Source organism: Grus americana, chromosome 11, assembly GCF_028858705.1.
Source record: "Grus americana isolate bGruAme1 chromosome 11, bGruAme1.mat, whole genome shotgun sequence".
Classification (NCBI taxonomy): Eukaryota; Metazoa; Chordata; class Aves; order Gruiformes; family Gruidae; genus Grus; species Grus americana.
In genome coordinates this window covers 2862260-2886353 of record NC_072862.1, presented here as the reverse complement: position 1 = coordinate 2886353, position 24094 = coordinate 2862260, and the positions used below count along the sequence as shown (strand labels likewise).

At 44.2% G+C, this 24094-nt stretch overlaps 1 protein-coding gene across 2 annotated transcripts in view; it reads left to right on the top strand.

The window, feature by feature from the left end:
• LOC129211459 (contactin-4) overlaps positions 1-24094 on the top strand; it is a 336085-nt gene that overhangs the window by 254851 nt on the left and 57140 nt on the right. For both annotated transcript variants that reach the window (XM_054838596.1, XM_054838595.1), the window contains exons 8-12: positions 5369-5471; positions 6097-6281; positions 15843-15979; positions 17442-17571; positions 21374-21524. In XM_054838596.1, coding sequence (XP_054694571.1) covers positions 5369-5471; positions 6097-6281; positions 15843-15979; positions 17442-17571; positions 21374-21524 — 706 coding nt within the window. The remainder of the gene's footprint in view (positions 1-5368; positions 5472-6096; positions 6282-15842; positions 15980-17441; positions 17572-21373; positions 21525-24094) is intronic.

Sequence of the window (24094 nt, the reverse complement as noted above, 5' to 3'; positions counted from 1 at the left end):
GCTAGCTCATCAACAATTAATGTTTCAGTTCCATTTAATTTCAATTAGTGACTTAAGTGGGGAAAAAAGAAATAATAATGTCCCTCTCTTCCTGATTTACGTGTACGGAGCTGCTGCCCTGGGTTGGGCAGCAAGGTGCCGTGTCTGCGGGGGCCCTCGTGGAGCTCAGGACAAGGGGTGGGGGGGTCTCCCGTCCCCCCGGCAGCTCCCGGGTTATGGGGGGGGGGGGGTTGATGCAGCTCTGAGGCCCCTCAGCCCTGGGCTGGAGGGCTGGCGTCCCAGCCGGGACAGTCCGACCTCCTCCAACGCACACCCTTCATGAAATTGTCTGTTGCTGAAAGGTTCTAAGTTATTGCCTGGTTGGCTTCATATTGAAATGCTATTTTGTGAATTCTGAAAAAAAATCCAGGTACTTTGCAACAATCTCCTCCTTGTGAAATTTCTGTTTTTCTCAAAAATCAAAGTTATTTTTAAACTGCAAAACATTTTTGCTGTCATGCAGACTTAATTATGGGTCATTGTAGTTTATACATCACCTTGTTACTTGGAAAGAAACAAATGGTGGAGTAAGATACTATCCAAAAGGAATGCTGGTTGTGCAGAACTAAGAATAGCACCTATATTTATAATTTTTTTTAATTATTTCACACAGCTAAAGAGAGAAAAAGAGAAGAGTTTTTCCTTTGGTGCTGATGATAATCTCTCACTCAAAAACTTCCCAATTCCAGAGCTGTAGGAAGAAAACAGAGTTCAGATGCTCACGGTTTGGCTGACCCTCTGCTGTTCGATATCAGGAATTTCAGTTGTTTTAACAGATGGGTGTATGAATTGTGTGGTGGGTGTTCTTGCTGCAGCCAATGTTCAAACTGCTCACCGAACTGATGAACAGTCCTCGTTCCTCGGAGCAGCTCGCCGCTGCAGACCTGTCTGTGCAGGACGGCACGTGCTGGGCTGAAATCTCACCCGCAAGAACCCCGAGGTTTCTTTTCACATTTCTTCTTCAATTTATGGCAGTGATTTTTTCTAGACTCAATCGTGAATCATTCTTTGTCGTGGTTATTTTACTTGAATGCAGTCATCCTGGAAAAACAGCTTTTCAGCATGTTCTTTTTCAAGCGCTGCTTGCTTTACAATGCCAGGCTTTTGAGCTGTAATCTGTAAAAGGAAAAGATACGGGCGTAGGGGCTGAAATCGGATCCTGGAGGCAGATTGCTTTCCCCACCTGTGCCTTTTGTGCTTCTCTTTGGCTTGTTTTCAGCTGCGAGGCTCCAGAGTTATAGATCTCCTGATGTTGTTTTCAGCAGCTTTTTATAACCAGCGGTACCTGCTCTTGTTGACAGAACTCGGGTTCCTTCCCCGTCGCTGTGCTGTGGAAGCAGAAGGCGCTTCTCATCCCATTAGTTATCCTCAGACAGCTTTTCCTCCTTGGAGAGAGAAATATCACAGAGGATTACAGGGCGGTGGGAGGAACAGACGGTGCCGAGGCAGCTGTGGTGGTCAGCGCAAGCCCAAACTCTGTGTCTGTGGACAGGCATTAGCTGGTGATGAGAAATACAGGGTGTGCTGGGGAAAGGATGTTTTTCCTCTGTCCCTCTTAATTCCCTCCCACAAATGCGTGCAATCACTCCCAATTTAAGTATTTTCATGCAGCTGTATGGATTCGTGGCAGCGAGGATGCTTGCAGTGCAGGTGGATAATAAAACAGTTAAATACAATGTCATGCAAGCGCAGCAGTCCCCGAAACTGTACGTTTACGGTTTGGGACCTGTCCTCCTGAAACATGCACCCATATCCCAGCACAGGTCTTCGGGAATGACCAGAAGCTCTTCCTTTTACATCACGTAACTGCTAGTGTATACAAGGAAAAAAAAAAAAAATAAATAAAAGAGAGAATGGTTTTCTAGATTCCCCAAGGTATTGAGGTTGGGTTTAGCTTGGGTTCTGCAGGGATGGGAGTTAGTCCTGACCATACCAGTTGGCACCAGTTGTGGAGAAAGGGCGCTCTCAGCTATTTTCATGCTCGGAAATAAAGTAAATAGCTAAATGTACATTGCACCAAAGGCTGAGAATGATCCTAAAGCCTGAAGTGAGGTGTCCACTGGGATTGTAGCACTTAGCGCAGCTCAGGCAGAAAAAGGATTTACGTGCGAATGGCTCTTCCCCAAAGCAGCTGGCTGGCAACTCGCCGTGGGAGAGAGGGAGGAAAGGGAACAAACCTGCTGCACTGTCTTCTCCGTTTACCAAACCCGTGTCCGTGGTCTGGCTGCCCCGGCCCCGTCGAGGCCGTGGGCTCTGCACTGTGCTCCCTGGAGAGCAGCGGGTACCCGGGGTGCCGTCCCCACTGCCACCGCAGCACCTTTGGGACCCTCGGGGCCATCCCAACCCTGCAGCAAACACCAGCCAGGGCCTGTTAGGAGCACCCAGGTGTTCACAGCCGCCGGTCTTGCAGTACTGTGCTTCTCTTTAAAATGCACTTTGGATTTTTTACATCAGAATTAAAACAGTAATAGTAGGAAAGAACTGAAATAGTTCTGGAATAAAATTACCATCAGCGGCAGCTGTATGGGCCAATTAAACTTTAACATTTCACAGGTGTTGTCAGGAAATGCATATCATCTCCTCCGACAAATTAGCTTGCTTCTGAATTCCTGGGACTTTCATCCAAAAGCACGTTTTTAAGCCTTGAAATTGGAAGAAAAATACAAAGCCTCTGAAATGCAAACACGTAGAGCGTCTGATGTGCCATGACACTGGAAGCATTCTCCAAGCTACAAACCCGGTGTCTATTTTAATTTTTTTTTTTTCTCCCCTGTCCTTTCCACCTGCATGGCTAAGTCAGATGTTAAATCACCCAGGAACAGGAGGAAAAAAAAGGACTGTCTGTGTGGAAATGGTCTTGGGTTCAGGATAGAGATATCTCAACTGCCCTGATGTTTCTCCCATAAAACGGAGACTCACAGCATACCCTATGTATGGGGGGGTGTAGGTAGGTTATCATTGCAGTGGGAGCCTTGTGATTTTTCTAGATTTTTAGGTGGTTGGAGTGTGCAGTACCGCTGGTCGAGCAGCTGCCCTCACAGCTGGAAGAGGCAGCAGCGGTCGCTGAGCTGCAGGGCTGGGGGTAGCAGTGGCAGGAGCCCATGTCCTTCGGCCCCAGGTGGCCTTCCTGTCCTGGTCTGGGGGGGATCCCATCCCTGTCACCCCTGGGATCAGAGCTCTCCAGTCCCAGCCCAAGGCAAAGACACAGGAGCGATAAAAAGAATGAGTGCAGAGAAGGCAAAAAAAGCCATTTTTCCTCCCTCCCATTCTTGTCTCCTGCTCTGCCAGGTGAATAATGTATTAATAATACATTCTGCCTTAATTTCCTAAATAGCCGTTAGTGTCAAATGATACTTTACAGCCTGCTTTGCCTGAGGGGGCCAAGTTCCTGCTTCGGTGGTGGAGGAGGTGCAGCAGAAGGAACCCTTCTTGTGGATTTTGCTAGCTGAGGACTGGTTTGTAGCTGGCAGCTCCTCGGGCCGGCTCCCTTTCTCCCGTGTTATTTGGCCGCCGCATCATCCCCCACCCTCTGTCTGGCTGCCAGCAGAGCCTGAGGGGTGGTTTTGGGGGGAGCTGCCTCCCCTGGACTGCGGTGGGGCAGGGGGTGGCTGGTGGCACGGGCACCGAGGAGCTCTGCGGCCATCTCGGGGAGGGTGGTGGAGACCATAATTTCTCCAGGTAAGTCTCCAATCTGAAAGCCAACATCTTCCAAAGTGAGGTAGTTGCCTGAATCCGGTCAGGCTTTCATGGGATACCTAACCTGAAAAGCTCTTCCTCTGCCAAATTTGTGGTCTTCATTGCAGAACGTGGAAATACTCTTCTGGAAAAAGATCTCAGTAAGTTCTGATATCAGCGGAATGGTACTGCTGTTCCCAAACTTTCACACCTAGCCTTGCCCTTGGACGCTGCTGGGCAGTAGCTGGTTTTGGCTTGGCTGAAGCTCACCCAGCAAACGTTTAGCACAGACTCTGGAGAAATTTAGGCAAGACTGCGAAGATTTGGCAAGTCACGATCAGGAGAAGAGAGGATTTTCCATGACATTAACTGTAACAGACACTTCCAGACCTTCAGGGCTGCAGCGTTAACGTGCAGAGGGCAAACGAGTAGGGTGCCCCGTAATTCTTGTTTGTGTGCTACGTAAATGCTGGAGCGCTGACGCAGACTAATGGTTTTCCTGCTGTACATGCTGGCCAGGACATGACTATGGAGGGAGTATTCCTGTCTTTAATTGCATTTAGCTTTGATGACTGATGTTGTGCAGCAACTGCTCTTTATATAATGTAGCAGCAATGCTTATTTGCATTAAACGGATTGGGAGAAAGATGATGAAACCTGCTGTTGCACCAGAACAGATAGTATACAGGTCAGCAAGTAAAGGTAAACTTGATGTAAGCTTCATAGTGAGCGTTTTCAGCTTTAAAACTCTGTGAAAAAGTAAAGAAAAAAGGCTTTTCTTGCATCCTCTTTGCAAAGCAGAGGGAAGAAAGCAGCACTGCAGTCACAGGCCACCCTAAGCAGCAGAGTTCCCTGCATATCTCTGCGAACTGGTGCCATCTCATTTCTGCGTTGGTGCGTACCGATGGCATTCATCTGGTCTGGTCCAGCACCGCTCCTGCCTCGCAGCCCGCACGCTCCTCACCGGCCCCAGGCTTGGCCGACGTCCAGGAAGTGCTGCGCAGTGCAGGTTTAAACTGCAATCATCAGTTAGCTGATAATCACTATTGATGAAATTATACGTGCTGGTTTTAAGACAGTACAGTGACTAGAAATGTAGCCATTTATCATGAATATAACGGCCTTTTTATGTGCACAAATTTTTAAACACAATTTCATAAAGAGGCTGCCACAATACATGATTTACTGGGGCAATAAAAATAAAGAAATTACCCGAAGAGTATATGATCTCTGCGCATCTAAATCCTTGAAGTTAATAGAAGCCTTGATTAGCTCCAGTGCTTTTAAAACTTTTTCTAATGGCTATTTGTTCTGCATTTCATTTTCTAGAAGGTGGTGAACCTCCCTTATTAGTGCTTTCCTTATTTCACAACTTACCTGCAAAAATCCTGAATATTCAAAAGCAAAAAGTAACAGAGCCATGAAGAAATTTTAATCTTTGGCAGATGGTGTGGAGCGTTGGTTCAGATTTTCCTCTGGCAGTAAATGGGAAAAGAGCCCGCGCTACACGGCTGTTAGAAACAGGCCATGTTTAAAATGAATGGATTAATTGGGCAAGTAATGATGTATAGAACAGCTCTGTGCTAGCACGGGAACACTTGCGAATTTATTGCAAAAATTCAACCAAGCCTTAGCATCTATTTTATGTTCACAGGGGTGATGGGAGAGTATGAGCCGAAAATAGAAGTGCAGTTCCCAGAAACGGTTCCATCTGCAAAAGGAACAACGGTGAAACTGGAGTGCTTTGCCTTGGGGAAGTAAGTTTTGATCCGTTATTATTATTCCTCCAGCTTCTCACTTTCATAGTGCCGTATTGTAGAGTTTGCAAGACTTGCTAGTCCTTTGCTTTCCGCAGCAGAAGTTCCTTACTGCAAGCACTCCTAACGGATGAGGGACTTGGGGAGCAGGGGCTTTGCTCACTAAAAATATCAACTCACAGAAGAGACAAGATGTAACGTATTTTGTAAAGATGTGTTAGTGCATCTCCTGTTTTGAGGTCTCGTGCAACACTTAAAACACATCTCTTGTTTCGAGAGTAAGCACTAGCAACACTTCCAACATCAAAATGTGGGACTGGTAGGAAACTAGGGGTATCGTCACAGCAGAACCCCAAATTCAACTTGATCAAAACAGCACTTTTGTAACTTGCGGTCTCTCCTGCTTTTAAGACTGTGTGAGTGATACACCATTGGTATACATCCATATACTTATATACAAGCCATAATAAAATTGCTCCAGATCCTACATGGAGTCTTCAGACTGGCCATGTCCTCCTCATCCTCAAACGTGAAACGCTGTTAAGTTGGTCAGACAAGAACTTATCAGGACGAGACCCATAGGTTTTTCTACGAGTCTTGTCTTTGCTTTATTTTTCTTACTTAGCCCAGTTCCTACGATTAGCTGGAGGAGAGCAGATGGGAAACAGATACCCAGAAAAGCCAGGAGACACAGATCAAGTGGACTTCTTGAAATCCCAAATTTTCAGCAAGAAGATGCTGGACTCTACGAGTGTGTAGCTGAAAACGTGAGAGGGAAAAACGTGGCACGAGGACAACTGACATTTTATGGTAAGCCAGACTGCCTGCTTTCAGGGGGTTTTATTGTATCAAGTGCAATATCACAGAATCACGCAATGGTAGTAAATATTTTGTGAGAAAGCTATTTTGGGGGATATTTTAAAAACTACTTTCCTTTAAAACCAGCACATCTCCAAAAGGGTGTAATTTGAAATAAAACCTCTTTGAATGGTGCATATTAATTGAGAATCAGAGCAGTTGGAACAAAAGCACATCGCGGGAAGGACATTGGCATGGTAACACGCGGAAAACGCTTGCAAACAGCTCATTTGCCTTCTTGTGGCTGTGAGCGTAAAGCAGGTGTTCTGGTGGAGCAGCGTGGTGGTTACAACTTGGGATTTATTATATATGTGTTACCCCAGCTTGTGTTAATAAATGTTAATTGCTTATAACCAACGAAGAACTGCTTTCAAGAGGGGTCGCTGGTTGCACAGCCTGGAAAGTTGGGATTTAACCCCATCGGAGCCGGAAGAGTCCTCTTCACCCAAAGACTTTCTACACCTGCTCTTACACTGAGATCAGAGCCCTTCATCCGGGAGCAATAAAAATGTAAAACTTCAGCTTCATAGGTCTTCTGTGTTAAGTAGAAAATGCGTTAGTACCTCTAATCCTGACACAGGTGTCTGCCCATCCCCAAATTTCTACTGGAAACAGCCCTGTCTTGCAAAGCAAATTAAATTCTTCCAGGAGATGAACCAAGCTTGCGGGGGGAAAGTTTTACCTGTCCTGAGTTACTGTGGATTTACCCGCATCGAGGTGAACGAGAGTCACAGAGAGGGTTTTTGAGGTACAAATGGGCTGTTGCTTTGGTACTTAGTTTCTGTTGGATATTTTTTGGAGGGCTGCAGGTTACATACCCCGCACGCAGGCGTGCAGAGACCTCCCCACCATCACAAAAAGCTGTGGTTTGTTGCTGCCCTGTTATCATCTTCAGGAGCATAATAGGGTGGTGTTCTTTATCGAACACATGGAAAGAAATTCAGTGTTTTCTCCCGCAAATGCTCCTGAGGGCCCAACTTCTGTCAGCAGGGAAGATTGGGTTGAACTCCAGAGATGAGAAGAATGTTTTTGATTTATAGTAAATTTGCTGCAGAAAAAGAGTTTAGGAACTAACCCTCCTGGCAAAACTGGATTGAATTTGGTGAGTAATGTAATTTTTGTTAAAAAAAGGCATATATAGGGATGTTTTAAAATTGGAAACATTTCTAAAAGACATTTCATTTAGAAATCAGAACTTTTTGGGCTTCCATTTCAACTGAACATTTTTCCTTTCAAAATTGAGTAAAATATAAAATGAGAAAACATTAAAAAGCAGTGAAATAGCAAGAACAAAGTGAAATCTTTCATGTTAAGGAAAGAATGTGGGGTTGGTTCGAACTGTTTTTTCTTTTTTTAATTAAAAGTTTTGAAGATTTCTTTTTCTGTTCATCAAACAACGCATGCTTCTCCTGATTTTTCCCACGTGGACAGTAAATGAAAAGACTCATCAGTTGTACGGTTTTTCTCTACCCATGGCCAAACCTGCCTTCCTCACAAAGCAGCAAATCGAGCCTTTGGTATGCTCCCACCGTAATATATATTAAATTATAATCTAATTACCGTAATGAATTTACCAGTCTAGATCCCACTGCTGGAGGACTGCAGATCCTACACAAAAGCTGCCACTGTGGCTAGTGCCGATTTTCACGCTCGAGATGGCATTTCAGCAAAGAAGCTCAAGATTTACAGGAAGAGGAGTGTCCTCTTCTCTCTCTGCGATGCTGGGAACTATCTTTACATCCGCTTTTCTCCGTGTGAGCAGAGGAGTTCCTTCTGGAGAGGTGTTAGCCTGCCACCTCTGCTGGTTACTGGTTTTAAAGATAATTCACTAAAATATCGTCCTTCTTGTCTTGAGGATTGATGACTTACTAGTTTATAAGTATTCAGTTTTCAAAGATAGCTTGTGTTTGGCAGCCATTTAGTACTGAAAACAGATCTCTTGGAAAAAAAAACTTGCTTTCTGTAAGCCAGGCTCTGGAGTTTCACGTGGCAGCAGAATTTTTTTAGGGAAAGTAACTTACTGTAAACATTATGAATAGTTGAAACCAAAAGTATTTCATTTTCCTTAATCATTTTTTTCTTTTTAAAGCTGAGAAGTGTTATGTTGTTATTGAAATACAACTGTAATGTTGGCAGAGCTTTTCAGGTTGCTTTTGGTGGGCCGGGGCTGGCGCCCGGAGAAGGGAACGCTCCGGAGGATGTGATACGGGCGTTCGGACGTGCCGCCTGCGCGCGGTGACGTGCTCTGTCACGGCGGGTGCCCTGGAGATCGCGATCTGGCTGTGACGGCACGACTCCTTTAAACCCAGTTATCTGCCTCTCTGCATAGTATAAAATAGAAAAAAGAAGAAAAAGAAAATGAAATTCAAATTTGCCTGCTCGCTGTAGATAACCCAGCGTTGCCTCTGTTGTCAGCTGCTTTCAGTGCTCCTGGAAGTTGTCAGGGAAGGTTGACTTTTGCTGTATTTCATTCTTGTATCAATGTTTATTTTTTCCTCTGTTAGCATATCAGCGACACCGAAGTTGTTTGACATTCTCGTTGCAGCAAGAAAGGTTAATTAAACGAGCAAGATCTGTTCTTCCTCCGTTTTCTGTGCTTTGAGCCCCTGCAACAGGCTGTGTTTTATTGCTCTCCAAAAGCATTTGTTCTGAGTGCTGTATGTCCTACTCGATAGATAGACCTACACGATAGAAAACGTGTTAATGTTAATGCAATTACAGTGACTTATACCTGTTTCCCTGACTAGTATAACTCTGAACGACGTATCGCTTGTTTTCTTGCCGTAAGTCGCTTGTTCTGCCTGCCGTTCCTCGCCAGATACCACGTACCTCAAATTAACTCCTGAGAACTAGGAAATTAAACTGCGAAACCTCCTCTTTCCCACCCTCATTTAGCAGCCACAAACGCGCGTCGTGATGCGTTCCCGCAGCTTACTCCCCGCAGACCCCGTGCCTTCGTGAGCCAGGCCTGGTCTGTCCCTGTAGCTGAGGCAGGTGAGGTCCCCGGCGGGACCCGGCGTCGGCACGGCCGGAGCACGTCGCTGCCACAGCACTGGCTGCGCCGACGCCTCTGCTTCGAGCGCTGCTTTAACTTTGAACTCGGCAGCGAGGGTCTGCCGCGCCGTCAGCTGTGTGTGTTGATCCGCAGCGCTTTGGAAGCACTCCCATTGACCTGATTCTATTTTCAATCTGGCTGCTCATAAATTTTAAATTTTGTAACCCTCCAAGAGGCAAAGATTTATATCCTGAGCAAAAAGCAATGCCGACAATTTTTTTTTTTTTGGCAGAAGTACAGTAAACAGATTACCTTAGCTTGCTAATTTAAAAAGAAATGGCCTTTTCGTTCATAAAACCAGCACCAAGGAGATGCTCGCTTGTTATCATCATGGATGTTGTTTCATTCATGTTAAGTTTCAGTCAGATCTTCCTTTGTCAGACAGTTGCAACCAAAGATTGTCCTGAGCACAGGACAAGAGCCAACAGGCAGATGCAGAAGCATGATGAACTCATAAGGCGTCGTTGTGGCTGCTTATCCCTGTGCTCAGCGCCTTTCCTGCGATGGACGATTGCCTTCTGCCCCTCTACAGCTCTGTACCACCACACCGGCATATTGCTCTCTTGGACTTTTAAAAAATATGAGTGTATTTTTTTTATGCAAAGTGTGAAATGAGATGGTTGTGCCAGTGCTTGCTCCTTGGGATCCACTTGAGTGTGCATTTAGACTTTCCTATATTGACCCTGTCTGAGGAGACAATGCAACATCTTGGTATCCCCCACCCCAACAACGTGTATAGTCTGAGTAACAGAAAACAGGAAAAATAGCTGTCGGTCAAGGCGAAACAAATATAAGCATGTTCAATGGGGCTGGTGGCGGCTGCTCCACTGCGCAGGCAGGGCTGCCGGGCTGGGAACAGGCACCCCAGTACGGGCAGGGTGCTGGGGGCTGAGGTGCGGCACCACCCCCGGGAACGTGGGTCTGCCAGAGTTATAACCAAAGCCATGCAGTTTGGCGTTGGGTTTCCAGTCAGATCAACGCTGTCTCACTCGGCCTGGAAGAGAGGGAAAATATCCAAGTACCAAAACGGCTCGGTTTTGGCCGGCATGGATGCGGGTGCTGACTCAGCGTCACCTGTATCACTCTGGGCTCCTCCAGCATCTCTCTCGCCTGAGCTCACCCACTCCCTGCCCCGCACCTTGCTGGCAAGCCAAGGCGAGGAGGAAAAAATTGCGGTTAAAATGGGTTCTAAAAGTGTCAGCGCAGCAGCATCGGCATTAGCAGAGAGACAGACTTATTTGTAACTAATTACAGTTCTTTGCAGCATTTTATAAGATATTCAGCAGAAGCCATTTAATTGGCTGGACTGCTTTTCAGATTAAATACCTCAAATCAAAGTCCCACCAGGAATTTATGCGGCTCCTTAATTTTGCAGTGAAAAGAGCCCCTGTTTCATCAGTGGGCTTGTGTTTTATTTGTGCGAATGCTACTTTATGCCACTCTATAAAACAACCTCAAACGTAAATCATGTTATGTTCTTCATTATGGTTAGGGTCTAAGAAGGAAATTTGCATGAGTGAAAATCAGGGAGTTGCATGTCTCTACTCCGTTTAGGCCCCAGATCACACATAATTTGCTGAAAATTCAAAGCCACTTGAACTAAAATGAGTTTCTAGACTGATAAAAATAGAAGAAAATTCCCATGAATAGGACAAATATATATTATTATTAATTATAATTTACATGCCTCACTACAAAACCCAGTGTGCTACCTGTTACGCAGATAAATTACCAATTGATTTTTCACCTTCAAGCCTCTCTATGTTCATTTTATTTAAAGTCCTCAAATCTTTTGTTGTTTCAGAATATTGTACCAATTTAACTCTTGGTTAACCACGACTTAAACACTTGGCAGCAGCCAAATCCATCCTTCTAGAAAGGGATGGTTGGGCTTGGGAGCAATCCTTGGTGGTTGCAGTCGCCCTGGGGAAAATCACTACTCCGAGGGAGGATGTCTTGGCTCCTGCCAGTGGAATATGCATTTTCTCAGACTGTAGTGCAGGATGGTGTAAGTCTTTTTTTGAACAATTTGCTGCCTGAGGGAAGTCTTGCATCCAGAACTAGTTTCTGCACAGAGAACAGGCACGTTTCGCCTCCACTTTTCTTTTTCCAAGGGATTGCTGGAAACCTGCTTATAAATCAATTTTTAGGAGATTCAGAAAAAGCGCTGAAATTATTATAATTTTGCCTTGGAAAAATAGCTCTCCAGCTGGAGAAGCAAAACTAGAACTAGGTATGAGAAATGAAGTGTGAAGGCTACTCACAGAGCACCCCCATCTTCCTTACTCCCCTGGGTAGCTGCAGTCTAGGGTGTCAGGGATAAAAAAATAACAAAATCCGCGAGGACTGGTCCTTACAAACGTGCCTGTAATACCTGCGGTCATTTGGTGCATGGTGTAACTGGGGAGAAAGTCACCTAATGGCGCAGAATAACTTATGGAACAGGAGGTAAATAAGAGGTGGGGTAATTCAAGTCACATTTATATCAGCAAGGTTAACTCCTTCAATTTTTCCTCTGTTTCTTTTCCTGTGATATTTAATATTTTAGTCCCAAGCAGAACTCAGGCTGGTTTGTTACGGTCCATCTTCTGGAGAGGGAGAAAGGAGACGTCCTGCCCAAGTGGCAGTATCTGGTGAACTTTCCAAAGATGTAGACAAATGGAGATCGTTTAGGTACAACATTCAAGCAAATTACTTTGGTGGAGGATTTGCACAGCTTTGAGAGTCGCATAGATTTCAGATAGTCCTTAACTGGCAGTAGAGGTCAGGAGGAAGGGCTTAGGAGGAGGAAAGGAAGAGGAAAAGTGGTAACTTAGTCTGGTTTCATGTTCCTCTGATCGGTGGGAAGGATAACAAATTAGGGACATTCGGGTTTTGTTTGTAGAAGCTTTTATCCCCATTTGGACCAGGATGACGCGTGCGCTTGTCGGCACAAAACTTATACACTGGCTGCATTCTTTATTTTTAATTGCTCATGTATTTTTCCCATCTGTTTTTCTTACTTCTTATGCTTGGCTTTCTGGTCTTTAGACTTTTCTGATCCTGGGCTCGGTCTCAATCTCCTTTGATACAGTAACGGACAAGTCATTCAGCCTTTCATCTGCCATTAATGATGAATTACACAGCCTGCACTAGGTCATCAGCTGCTATAAATTGGCTTAGGAACACTGAAATCAATATACACCGACCGAGAATTGGATTCCGTATATGTATTAGTACCTCATTTGCTTTAGTCTTTTGGTTGTTTTGAACGCACAGAAAATTGCGAGGTCCTACAGATTTATTTCTGATTTATTTCTCACATTTCTCCCATAATTCTTTGGGTTTGTTTCTCATTTCTGATGCTATGCGTCATCACCAACTGCGTCATTTCATTTGCAAATGCCTTTTAGGACACGATCTCTTGTCCAGCTTTCCAGTGCCTGCTTTTGCCTTTCAATTTATTATGAAGAAGGACAGACTCATTCTGGATTTTTTAAGAGTACATTTGGGCATACTTTCCTAACCACCTGGTTTAAAATGCCCTACTTTGTGTCGGTGAAGACTGGAAAGTGATCAAAGGTAAACGGGTTTTTTCCTAACTGCTGCCATCATTCTTCTTCTGTTCCCCTGAGTACAAATTCCAGACAGCTCTTGTCACCTAGGAGGGGGATATTTTTCTTTGAAAACGTCCTTATGTAAGAGTCACGCTTATGTTTTTAAGCTTTTTCTTCCACTTTATAGATTTAGCATATGAATTCATGCAACTCAGATGAATTCTTAATCAGCTTCCATGTAACTTTTTTCTTCAGTACCAGATTTTTCCTCTCAGATGTTTCCAACCAAGGCCAGTAACATCTAAATAGTCGTAATAGGGCCAAAATATTTCCAAACCCATCACATGAACAAATTCCCCTTTGCTTAGCACCACTGAAATGATCTGAAGGACTTTTTCTTGAATACTACTACCAGACACAAATTAAACCTTGTCATTATCTCAAGTAATGTCACTATATGATGTTATAGCATGGAGCCGGTTTCACATCCTTATTTGAATTATTTTAATTATCGTGCTTGAAATCTTGTGTCACATTACCATGTCTTGGTATGATCCCCAATGGGAGGCTGTCAGATTTCATTATATTATGGTGACTCATTTGGTGGCTCAAACATATTTGCTACATGAACCAACCCTAGTGTATTACTCAAGATTAAGTCAAGAGCGTGCCTGCTATTCTCTGAAATGAACCGTTGAAAGGAGAGGTTGACCTAATTAGAAAAGTCTCCCAAAGAGCAGCGGAGAATGAAGCTCCTGTGAAACAAAGGACTCCTCTGGTTTTCGCTGAGATTTATTTTTGACCTGTTATGCTTGTTCCGTAGTTGCCTGCTTCATAAATGGCTTTAGGATAGAAAACTTAACCAGTTAAAATAACTGGAGGGAGAAAGCCTTTTGCTGTGTTGGGTGAGAGTTCTCCTTGTTTGAGGAGTCTGCCTGAAATAAGGATAAGTATTGAAATGTCTTTGCTCTTGACACGAGCATTTTCTTTTTCCATAGCTTGCATTTACATGTTATAGAGGCCGCCTTACCTCTCATGGGTTTTCTTGCTTTACAGGTCGCTTTCAGTTGTTTTATCTGAATTTTTTTTGTTTTCGTGGGGGAAATTGGTAAAACACTACTGCAAAAAAGGCAAATGGATCTGTGTGGTTTTATAGAACTCTAACGGTATCATAAGACTCTATTCAAAATTATGAGTTGGATGCTGTTAGAATAGTAAATATGTAAATTCATGAGTAATCTGCAAATGTCCTTGAGCCACTGAACCCGCTGCAGTTGCGCAGGGTGTCTCAGTTTGACGGAATTGTTAAGGTTCTTACTCCAGATGACAGAATTGGCTTTCATCTTCCTACATTTAAAGGCTTTCCCTTTCATATGTCTTTAGATACAGATAATAAACAAGCTTAAAATATTACACGGGCAGGAGGGGCAGTCAGAGAAGTAAACACGGCTTACCTCTCCTTTTCAGCTGCTGCTTTTGCTTCTGCGTTGTCATTACGTTCAGTTTGCCTTTCTGCTTTTTCGCAACTCCCTTGGAGTTAAGCTGCTGTGCAAAATTCTTCAGCTTTCTTCTGTGCTTTGTTGTTTGTAGATGCCGTGAGAAGGGAAGCGTGGTAGGTGCAGGGTTACGCACACAGCCTGTCACAGCCTCAACACAGGTTTAAAAGGTGCTCAGCTCTCTGAATGTGTATCTGCATCATGGCAGATGTACCAGTATTTTAGGTATAATCAAACCAACCGTATGTTGAACTTACCACTTTGATATGATATTTCTTAACTTATCCTTTCAGACCTTTCTCTGGCCCCTGTCCCTTTCTAAAGGAGATGTATAAAGTTGTTTTACCTGTCCTTGAGTAATCTTAATTTTTTTTTTTTTTTTAATCTGATTATCTGGGGGGAAAAAAGTATTAACCAGCTTCTTGGAGACCTCTGCTGGTAATACCTTCCTACAAAATCTCTCAGATTTTCTTGTGTCAAAATAGGGCAAATGATCATTAAAAACCTGAAGTCGCTCTCTTTTTTAATGGGACTTTCTGAAAAGTATTGTAGATGTATGTAGATTGATGGGGTTTGTGAAGGTAATGTACAAAAGTCAGAGGTTTTGTATGGTCTCCAAAAACACATGGCAATTTTAGAGAAATTTGATTTGCATGTGGAGTCCGTCTAAACTTAAGCTGTATTTTTATATAAGAAACAACAAACTGATAAAAACATGTGAAACATAACTAAAAATATATTCTCATAAGTGTCTGAAAACTGCCAGTTTTCACCAAATTCTACCAAAATGTATTGCCAATATCTGCTTTTGGACTTTCGAGGTTGTTTGAATGTCATTAATACAATTATGGAGTGCAAAGATTTTTCATACACGTGGAAGATCTTCCTATGGCAGTATTTGTAGATATGGCCCTAACCAAAGAAAAGACTGGGAATTTGGACCTGAAGTAGGCCTAAGTTACTGGAATAACCTTAATTTCAATGCAAAGGTAGTTCTAAATTACAAGTTCTGTAGTTGGATGCTAAATTGTAGAGCTTTGGAGCCTAAGTTATCTAGATCCTGAAGAAGAAAATGTCTCTATGTGAAGGACCGGGGGTCCGACAGTGCCGTTGGTTCCACTGGGGCAGCACGTGAACCGTTGCTTTGCTTTTGCACAATAATGAGGATTTCTGAAGCTGCTCTTTTTCATTAAGTGTTTTTATTGAAAATAAAATGAAAATGGGTTCTGATCTTGCACGTACCACCTTCAGAAAGCCAAACTGGACTCAGGGGGAAAAAAAAGAATCTTTGGCAATTATTAAGCATGTTATTAAATCCAACTCTTAAATGTGCTAACAAAGACAGAAATGGCCGTTGGCTTGCACACCTAGAGAGCACGCTGTTAGTTGCAGACACGAGGCTTTATTTGGTATTTCTGCATTGCAGCTCAGCCCAACTGGATCCAAAAAATCAGCGACGCACACGCAGCCATAGAGGAAAGCGTCGTCTGGGAATGCCGAGCGAGCGGGAGACCGAAGCCCTCGTACCGCTGGCTGAAGGACGGGGAGCTGCTGCTGCCCCAGGTAGGCACCGCCGGAGCCCGTCGCAGGCTCGGCGGCTGCTTTCAGGCACTGCCAGCTCTCTCGTCTCTGCGTGTGGTGTTACTGCGGGAATGGAAAGAGAAAGGACGGCGGTGCTCTGAAACGCCCGCGCGGCGCAGGCAGCTCTTCTGTAACGGCTTCAGGAGAGCTGCTGCTAGCGACAGGTCGAACACACGACAGCTCTGCCTTCAGAGGTTCTCCCTGAAATGGAGGATCCACCATACAAACCTAAGGGTGGAGAGATCCTTGGGAAGAAAACGGAATAGCCAAGTGGGACTATGGAGTCTGTGGCTAGAAAACGATTGCCCCGGCTTCCTTTTTGTTTGTTTTTTTTTTATGATGTTCAGGTGAACTTAGTATTTCTGCTGGTCTCTAACAGCATTCCCGTTCCTCCTCTGAGCTGTGTCCCTGCGCAGGTGACCAGGAGCGTGGCCCGCCATTACCGGGGACACGGAGAGCTGCCTAAAGACGGGTGGTGGGCAGGAGCCGGGGAAAGGCACCCCCCAGCACCCTGACTGCCCAGCCTCTCGCTGGGGGGCATCGCTCAGTCCCAGCATCCCTCCCTTTCAACCACAAACTAAAACAAGTCCCCAGCGCATTGGGTTTCCCAGTAGCCGCCATTTTTTTGCCTTCACTTATCGTGAAAGAACATGGCAGCCCAGATTTGATCAAACCCCGACAAAGATTGCACAAACATTAAATTTCCACCCTACGGCCAAGTAGAAAGCCAATAGCTATATTACTATTTTTTTACATGGTGAAACTCCTGGGGAGGGAGGGAACGCTTTGCTGTACTTATTAAAATTGATAACAGGAGCTCCGTATCCTTAGGCTGACAAATGATACCCTGATCTTTTGTTCCACACACACTAATTTTACTTGCTTCACGCTGGTCACTAGCAGATGGTCTTGTACTTAAATCATGTTAGTGGCTGATATGAAGTAAAGGATCATTAAATTATTAACGTCTATATTGTTTTCAGTAAACTGCGGAGGATTTTAAGTATTTCTGTCTGTGCTAGCTAAGATGGCAACCCATCTCACTAACCTTCACTGCCATATATACTCATAATGCCATCGTTTTAAAGAGTACGGTTGGCTGTGATACGCCACCATGGAACAAAAGTGCATTTTTTTATTCAAGTTTATCTACTTGAAAGGGATATTAATCTAAATGGTTTGGCTATTAAATCAAAGAGAAGTCAAGGGAAAGTTCTCCAATTTAAATTGCATTTGCCATCTACTGTATTGGTTTTACCATTTAGTATCTAACCTGACATAAATTTAGCTGGCAGACCAATAGATTGGAGCATGCAAATTCTTCCCATTACTGCTACTTTTTTTTGTGCACCTCGGTATAAAATACAGCCCACAACTGCTGGGTTTATGTTCCAAGGAGGGATCTCCTTCCTCACTCTTTTATTTGTTTCACTGTTTCCTACAGGGCAGAGTTCAGCTAGAGCAGGGCTCGCTCACGATAACGAACGTCAGCCTGTCGGACGCTGGCATGTATCAGTGTGTAGCGGAAAACAGACACGGCATCATTTTTGCCAGTGCAGAACTGAGTGTCATAGGTAAGTGTACTTTCTTGAATGCTGCAAACCCTCCAAAACCAGCAAAGCTGGTTTTTCTCCGCAAGTTTCAGCATCTGAAGCAGAAAAGCTACTGAGGATCTTTGATAACTTGTTTTCAAATAAAGCATGAAACGAAGGCTTCAGAAAGTGGATAGAGAGATAACAGATTTTTTTACATCATCCCATCTTCTCGTATTCATCCAGGTGACTGAGCTTGACCACCTCTTGCTGGTTAGAAACGTGTGATGGAGAAACCCAAGTAACGCCCCGGTTCAGAGCGTACTAGACAGTAACTGCCCACTTGTGAGCTGCAGAGGCTGACTTTCTGGAGGAAATGTTGAAAACCCACCCGTCTGAACAGACCTTTCACCGTGTTAATGGCAATCATAATGCTCCCCTCCCAAACCCTCACCAAGTAAAACAACTCCTGCCCCCCCTGTTCTCTGTACACCTACTCTGCTTGTCCCAGTTAGCATCAGGAAAAGCTCCTCTGAACCCAGGGGGTTCAATACCTGACGGGAGGCAGCAAAGGTTACAGAGCCAGGACAAGAGGCATCAGGCACAAACTGAAACAAAGGAAAAGCCATTTAAATGTAAGAAATGCCAGAAGAGGTTGCCCAGAGAGATTGCAGCATCTCCATCCTTGGAGATACTCAGCACCCAACAGGACACGGCCCCAGGCAACCTGCTGTAGCTGCCCCTGCTTGGGCAGGGGTGGGACGGGACCATCTCCAGAGGTCCCTGCCAGCCTCGGCTGTCCTGGAGTCTGTACCTCATGCACAAGTGCTGCTGTTGTATAAGTGTCAGGCCTGGGGACCGATACGTCAGCATAGACGTGTAGTTTCAAAGGGTTAAACAGAATTCATGATTACAAAATAATGGTTTAGTTGTTTCAAAGCGAATGTTCAATAGCATCGTTCCTTGCTTTATCCTGAGGAACAAAGCATGAGGTCTTTTCTGATTATGGCATTTTCAATATCGGTCATTTTTTATCAGCAGTGATAGATGCCTGCATAGAAAAAAAATTCATTTGAAAGATTGTCATTGTTGCTGTTCAAGAAAAATACAATAATGCTCAATAAATTAGACTTCACAGTGCTAAGATTTATTGGACGTGTTACTGCGTGAAAGAAATCGAAATAAACCCACTGATGCTTTTCCCGTCTATTCAAAACCCTGGCAAAAATGAGCCTTTGGGAGGAAGGCAGATCCCAGAAGACAGAGGCTTAGCCCATGTTGGGGGGTACCTCTGGTGCCTCCCCGGGCACCCAGGGGCTGACCTCGTGTCTGCACAAATGGCAAAGCCCTGGGAGAGCCTGCTCTTAAAATCCTGCCAGATAACTTGTATTGGGCTGACTTCTCACTTGGGTTACGCAATCTTCCTTCTGTATGTCACGTCAAAAGCGCGAGAATGGTGTGCTGCAGATTAATTTCTATGGATCTGTGTTTTCCTTTTCACTAGAGTTTCCAGAGGAGGTCAATATTCTGAGCTCTCGCTGAGAAATGTTGGCTTTTAAACAGATCTTTCGGAGTATAAAAATGGTTATTTTAAAAGGTCCTGAAGTTAAGCACTTGAAATGATTAAACACCACTAATAGCAAGTGAGACTTAGAGCAAAATTAAGTGAAAAAGAGAAATGGAAAATTACAGACAGAGCTTTTCTCAGAGTGATTCTTCTGTGCTATTGTTGCCAATTATGTTGCCTGGAGTCTTCAGCTAAAAGGGGGATCCTGTTGTGCTGGGCATTGCAAAAATGTATTGTAAGATGCAGTCATTGCCTTAAAGAGTTTTCAGGCTAAATGTTTAAAAAAAAAATTTTAAAAATTTTAAAAAGTGAAAAAAAATAATTAAAATCCTCATTTTACAAACGAGGTGTGAAGAAAATAAATGCATCACCCCTGAAGTGGCACAGGAAAGCTGTGGTAGTGCTGAGACTGAGCCCAGAGTCAGGTGACGACGCTTTGAACGTCACAGAACAAACCCCTTATTGTGAAACTCCTCTACCTCAGGCAGGACCGAGAAGGGAATAGCAAATGGCTTGCTAAAAACCCAGTCTAAACTGCTCATTACAGAGATGGAAATAACTGGATTATACAAAAAAAATCTATTATGCCCATAAATTTTGGAGAATCATCTGAGAAATTGTTTCCAGAAATGATACTGTATTAGTTATGATAATATGATATAAATAATAATCCTTCTGGTTCTGAGTGCCTTGCTGGGAAGTTGTCCTTTAATTTTGAAATGTTTTACATAGCCGGTGTTGGTTTTCAGATGGCTCTTTTATAGTCTTTAATAACATACATGTTTTCCTCTATGCTAAAATGAAGTCAGCCGTCTATGATTAGACAGAAAAGACAAGACAGCTCAGAGATTAGTGAACGCTGATTCATGAAAGCGGAAGACAAGATCTATTCGATCATAAAGCACATCCCCTTATCAGTGTAAGGATTATGTTTTATTCAGCTCTTTTGTGGCAGGAACGATATCCAAAAGAATTGGGGTAGACGAGGTACCCTAAGAAAAATGAATTTGCTTTCTGTGTCACACGGCAGGTTTTTGTCTCCCGGCTGCTTCAGGTGAGCTTTAGATCATTTTATGGAGCATCAAGCCGATGCGATGCACGGTGATCTACACTCCCACCTCCCGGAGTGCAGCAAGAAAGTTAGTTGAGGAAAATGCTGCGAGCTTGGGGGATTCGGGGATGGGGCAGGAGGCGCAGGGTGCAGGCACACAGCTCCAAAGGGGATGGAGAGGATGAGGGGACTGGGCAGAGTTTGCTGCCACCGATCTGTTGGAAAGTAAACTGTCAGCAAAGACATAGCGACAGGGCAGGAGTTGCTCTTAAAACCCTTAAGCCGCCTCACCTATTTGCTTTGAGCTTCCTGTATTGAAAAAATTAATTGTCCCACTTGATATAAATAAAACCTTCTGGTCGTCTTTGGGGAGTTCGCTACCAGCGTCTGTCCAGAGGCAGCTGCCTCAAAGCTCTGCCTGTCGTCGGGTCCCATCAAATAAATCATTAAAAATCCTTTGAGGCAGGAATCAGCAGCCAAACAATCTCCCCCCGCCCCGGCCTGCCTTACAGCCAGGCTGCAGACTGTCTGCAGGGCTTTGGGGGTTGCTTCAATGAATATCTGACTGGTTTTCACAAAACAGGAGAGTGTGCCCTGGAGGGATTCAAAAAGATGATTCGAGAATACCTCGTGCCCTGGTGCCTACTTAAATCTTGCCTTGTTTTGCTTGGTTCAGGACCTGGCTGTGTCAAGGTCTCCCACCTTTATAGCATTAAAATAAAAGACCTGGTTTATGCAACCACTATGAACATAAATAAAAATGTCAACTTTTCTGGAAATATTAACATTTCTGATTAATTATACAGGTTCTGTGTTTGTGACAATTTTCCTGGATGCTGTTGCTCTGCACATAGCAATGTTCGAAAAAATGATGATCGCGCTGTTATGACACCAAAAAGGAAATTATATAGTTCACGCAGGCTTAGTTTTTAGGGGTGCTGCCCCGAATAAGATGTGCGTGACACCGGGTTTCTGCTGCCTGCCGAGGTCACTGGTTTCTGAGGTTTGTAGCTGATCGTGCATTTCTAAGCAAGTAAAGAGCTGAAAAATTCAGGTTTCTGTTTGCCCCATCCGTACGTGCACATAGTTCATAAAGTCGGATCATTTAGGAATTACAGGTGAGAGGCAACCCTGGAATATTGTAATGTTCAAAAGAGCCTGACTTTGGTTTTTCCAGAGGGAATTCTGATATATTGTTGCTGTTTGTTGTTTTTTTTCTCTTTCAGCCGTCGGTCCAGACTTCTCCAAAACACTCTTGAAAAAGTTAACTCTTGTTAAAGTGGGTGGTGAAGTAATCATTGAGTGTAAGCCAAAAGCTTCCCCCAGACCTACTTATTCTTGGAAGAAAGGAAAAGACTTCCTAAGAGAAAATGAGAGGTAATGCCTTAAAGTAACCATTTCTTTCATTAGCTTGCTCCAACCCAGGGGCTTTCAGCAATGAAAGCTAAATTTGTCATTAATAGCTTCCCAAAATTGACTTGCAAATAAATGTGAAAACAGCTAGTGTTCGGTCTCGAGGAGCTGGGGGTGATATTTCTATTCCCATTGTGTTCGTCCCAGTCTCTGTGTACTATTAAAGCATCCCTGCCAAGAAGATGATAAAGATACATTCTAAAAAGCAAATATTTTGCCTCTGCGTTGCTCTAAATAGCCATTGTTTTTCAAAACATTTCCCAGGAGATAAAACCCTCCACTGCAAATTACACTGCTCTGGTACATTACTCAGTGTCCCGCAAACAGGAACTATTTGGGGTCAGTAATTAATTTGGCAGTGCTAACGCCTGACTTGGAGATCGCTTTTTCAGACTGGCCGAGTCTTTTTTTTTTTTTTTTTTTTTTTCTTTTAAATTCAAAAGGAGAGCATTAGTAGGAAGTAGGAGCCTACCTTTCGAATTCACATGCATGGTTTTACAGTGATTTGTTGTTGACTGGGTAGAGGTGTGGTTGTGTTACCTGTCCCGCTTGTGCCGTGCCTGAGAATGGGACCCACAGAGCTGGCCTTGACAGTCCTCCAAAATACCATGAACCACTTGGATTGATGGGAAAAATCTTGTCCTATTAGTAAAGGTCAAAAAGCCAGGAATTACAGGAAATTGTTGTTTTTAAAAGCTTGAACCTGTTAGAGCTGTTCTTTTATCTTGGAAAGTCTAGTCTTGCTCCATCCAACCTGCTTGCCTGTAATGGACATTGAAATATATACTATGGTGATGTACACAAGTATGCGAGAAGCTATAGTTCATTTAGAGCCAGATGAGAAAAATAATAAACGACCTATTTCTCACTGACTTAGCTCCTGTTACCTGGTCTTTACAAAGATATTGTCTATGGACTGTTCGACTTCACCTCTCGGGATGAAAAGAGTTGGGTGATCAATTACTTAGAGCTTCCTCTAGCAGCCAGGGCACAAAGCTGTGCGAGGCCAAAGTTATAATAGACCAAGGTATATTGATTTTTAAGACTGAAATAACTTGTTCTTCTGGTGAAGATTGTGCAAAAGATGGGAAATATTAAGTACTGGAAGTTTTGGAGCGTCAGCCACGTGAGCTCTCATCCGCCTCCTCATCCTCGCTGCCACAGTCTGTAGCTGAAATGTGCTGGTTTTTCTGACGCTGTTCTCCTAGGCATGGCACGGTTCTTTCTCCTCATTTTAATTTAGGAGTGAGAGAGGAAGCATTAGTTTATTTGAGCAAGGGCTTAGAAAAGGAAAAATGTGAGCAACTGTTTCTTGCTTGGTCATTGCTGTGCAATGCCGACAACAAAGTGATTTAATTGTTTTTAGCACTACTCTCTCATCTGCCAACTTACCTAAAAGTTGGATGCTGTAATACAGCAGAAACCCCTGGATCCTGATTTCCCAAGGGAACGTGGCTCATGCACTGGTAGCAAAAGGCTGAGTGGCAGCTCGGGTTGCCTGTGTGTTTACTTCCAGATAGCTTTGGAACTGGCTATTTGAACAGGCTGTAGGTGTTTCAGCTGGTTTCCACCAAGGTTAAGAGAGGAAGAGATACACCTCAAAAACAGGAGGTGTCTTCAAAGCTCTGTGAAAATAAGCAGCTGGGAAAAGGAGACACTATTGTTTCTTTTCAGTGAAACCCTGTCACCTAAAGCCAGGGTAGACACGAGGGAATCCACAGCAGAGCAGCCCTGAAGGGCGCACACGTCTGTGTAAGTAGTGTGAGGCTGTACTGCGTAAGTGGTGTAAGGCTGTACCTACAGCGTTTTCCTGGTTGACTTTCTCCTGAGGCATATAGGCAAGAGGCAAGTATAGTCATAAAAAGTTCCTAAATGGTATATACCTTGCTGTCTGCTGGTCACAGTCCCCATGCCCAGGCAGACCTCAGGCTGGGAGGATGGGCTGTGAGTACAACGCAGTCCTCTGAGCAGCCCAGTGTTGAGCTCAAATGCAAACCACAGCAAGGCTGAGGTGTCGGTGCTCGTGGCAGCGGCTGCCGCGCTCCTCCTGCTCCTGCCAAGCATGCTGCGCCAGAACCGGGAGCCTCCCACCCGGGCACCAAGCCCTGGATGGGAAACCAGACGTGAAATGTGCCCAAGCAGGTGTGAAATTTTCTGCTACTTCAGCCCAGGGGCTTTTCCGCCAGCCAGATCATCCGGTGGGGCCTATCTGGCAAAATGTCTTAATGAACACCGCTCCGTTGACTTGGCAGTTGGATCTATTTAGTTCTTATATGCAGTTGGTTGTGTCTCCCGTGGGGCCGAAGGTGTTGAATCCTCGCCATCGCCTTTATTAACCATGCCATCTTTGCCATCTGTACCTGGAGACTGCGGGAAATGCGCAATTAGGAAATTATATTGTCTTATATGATCATTGTTCATCAGCACCATGTCCGACATCACAGGGGTAGGAGAGGCCAAGTGCCTGGGCCTCTGCTTAACGTTGCTGTCTTTCTGGTTTCTTCAGTTGCTGAAACATTATCTGCTCCCTGCCG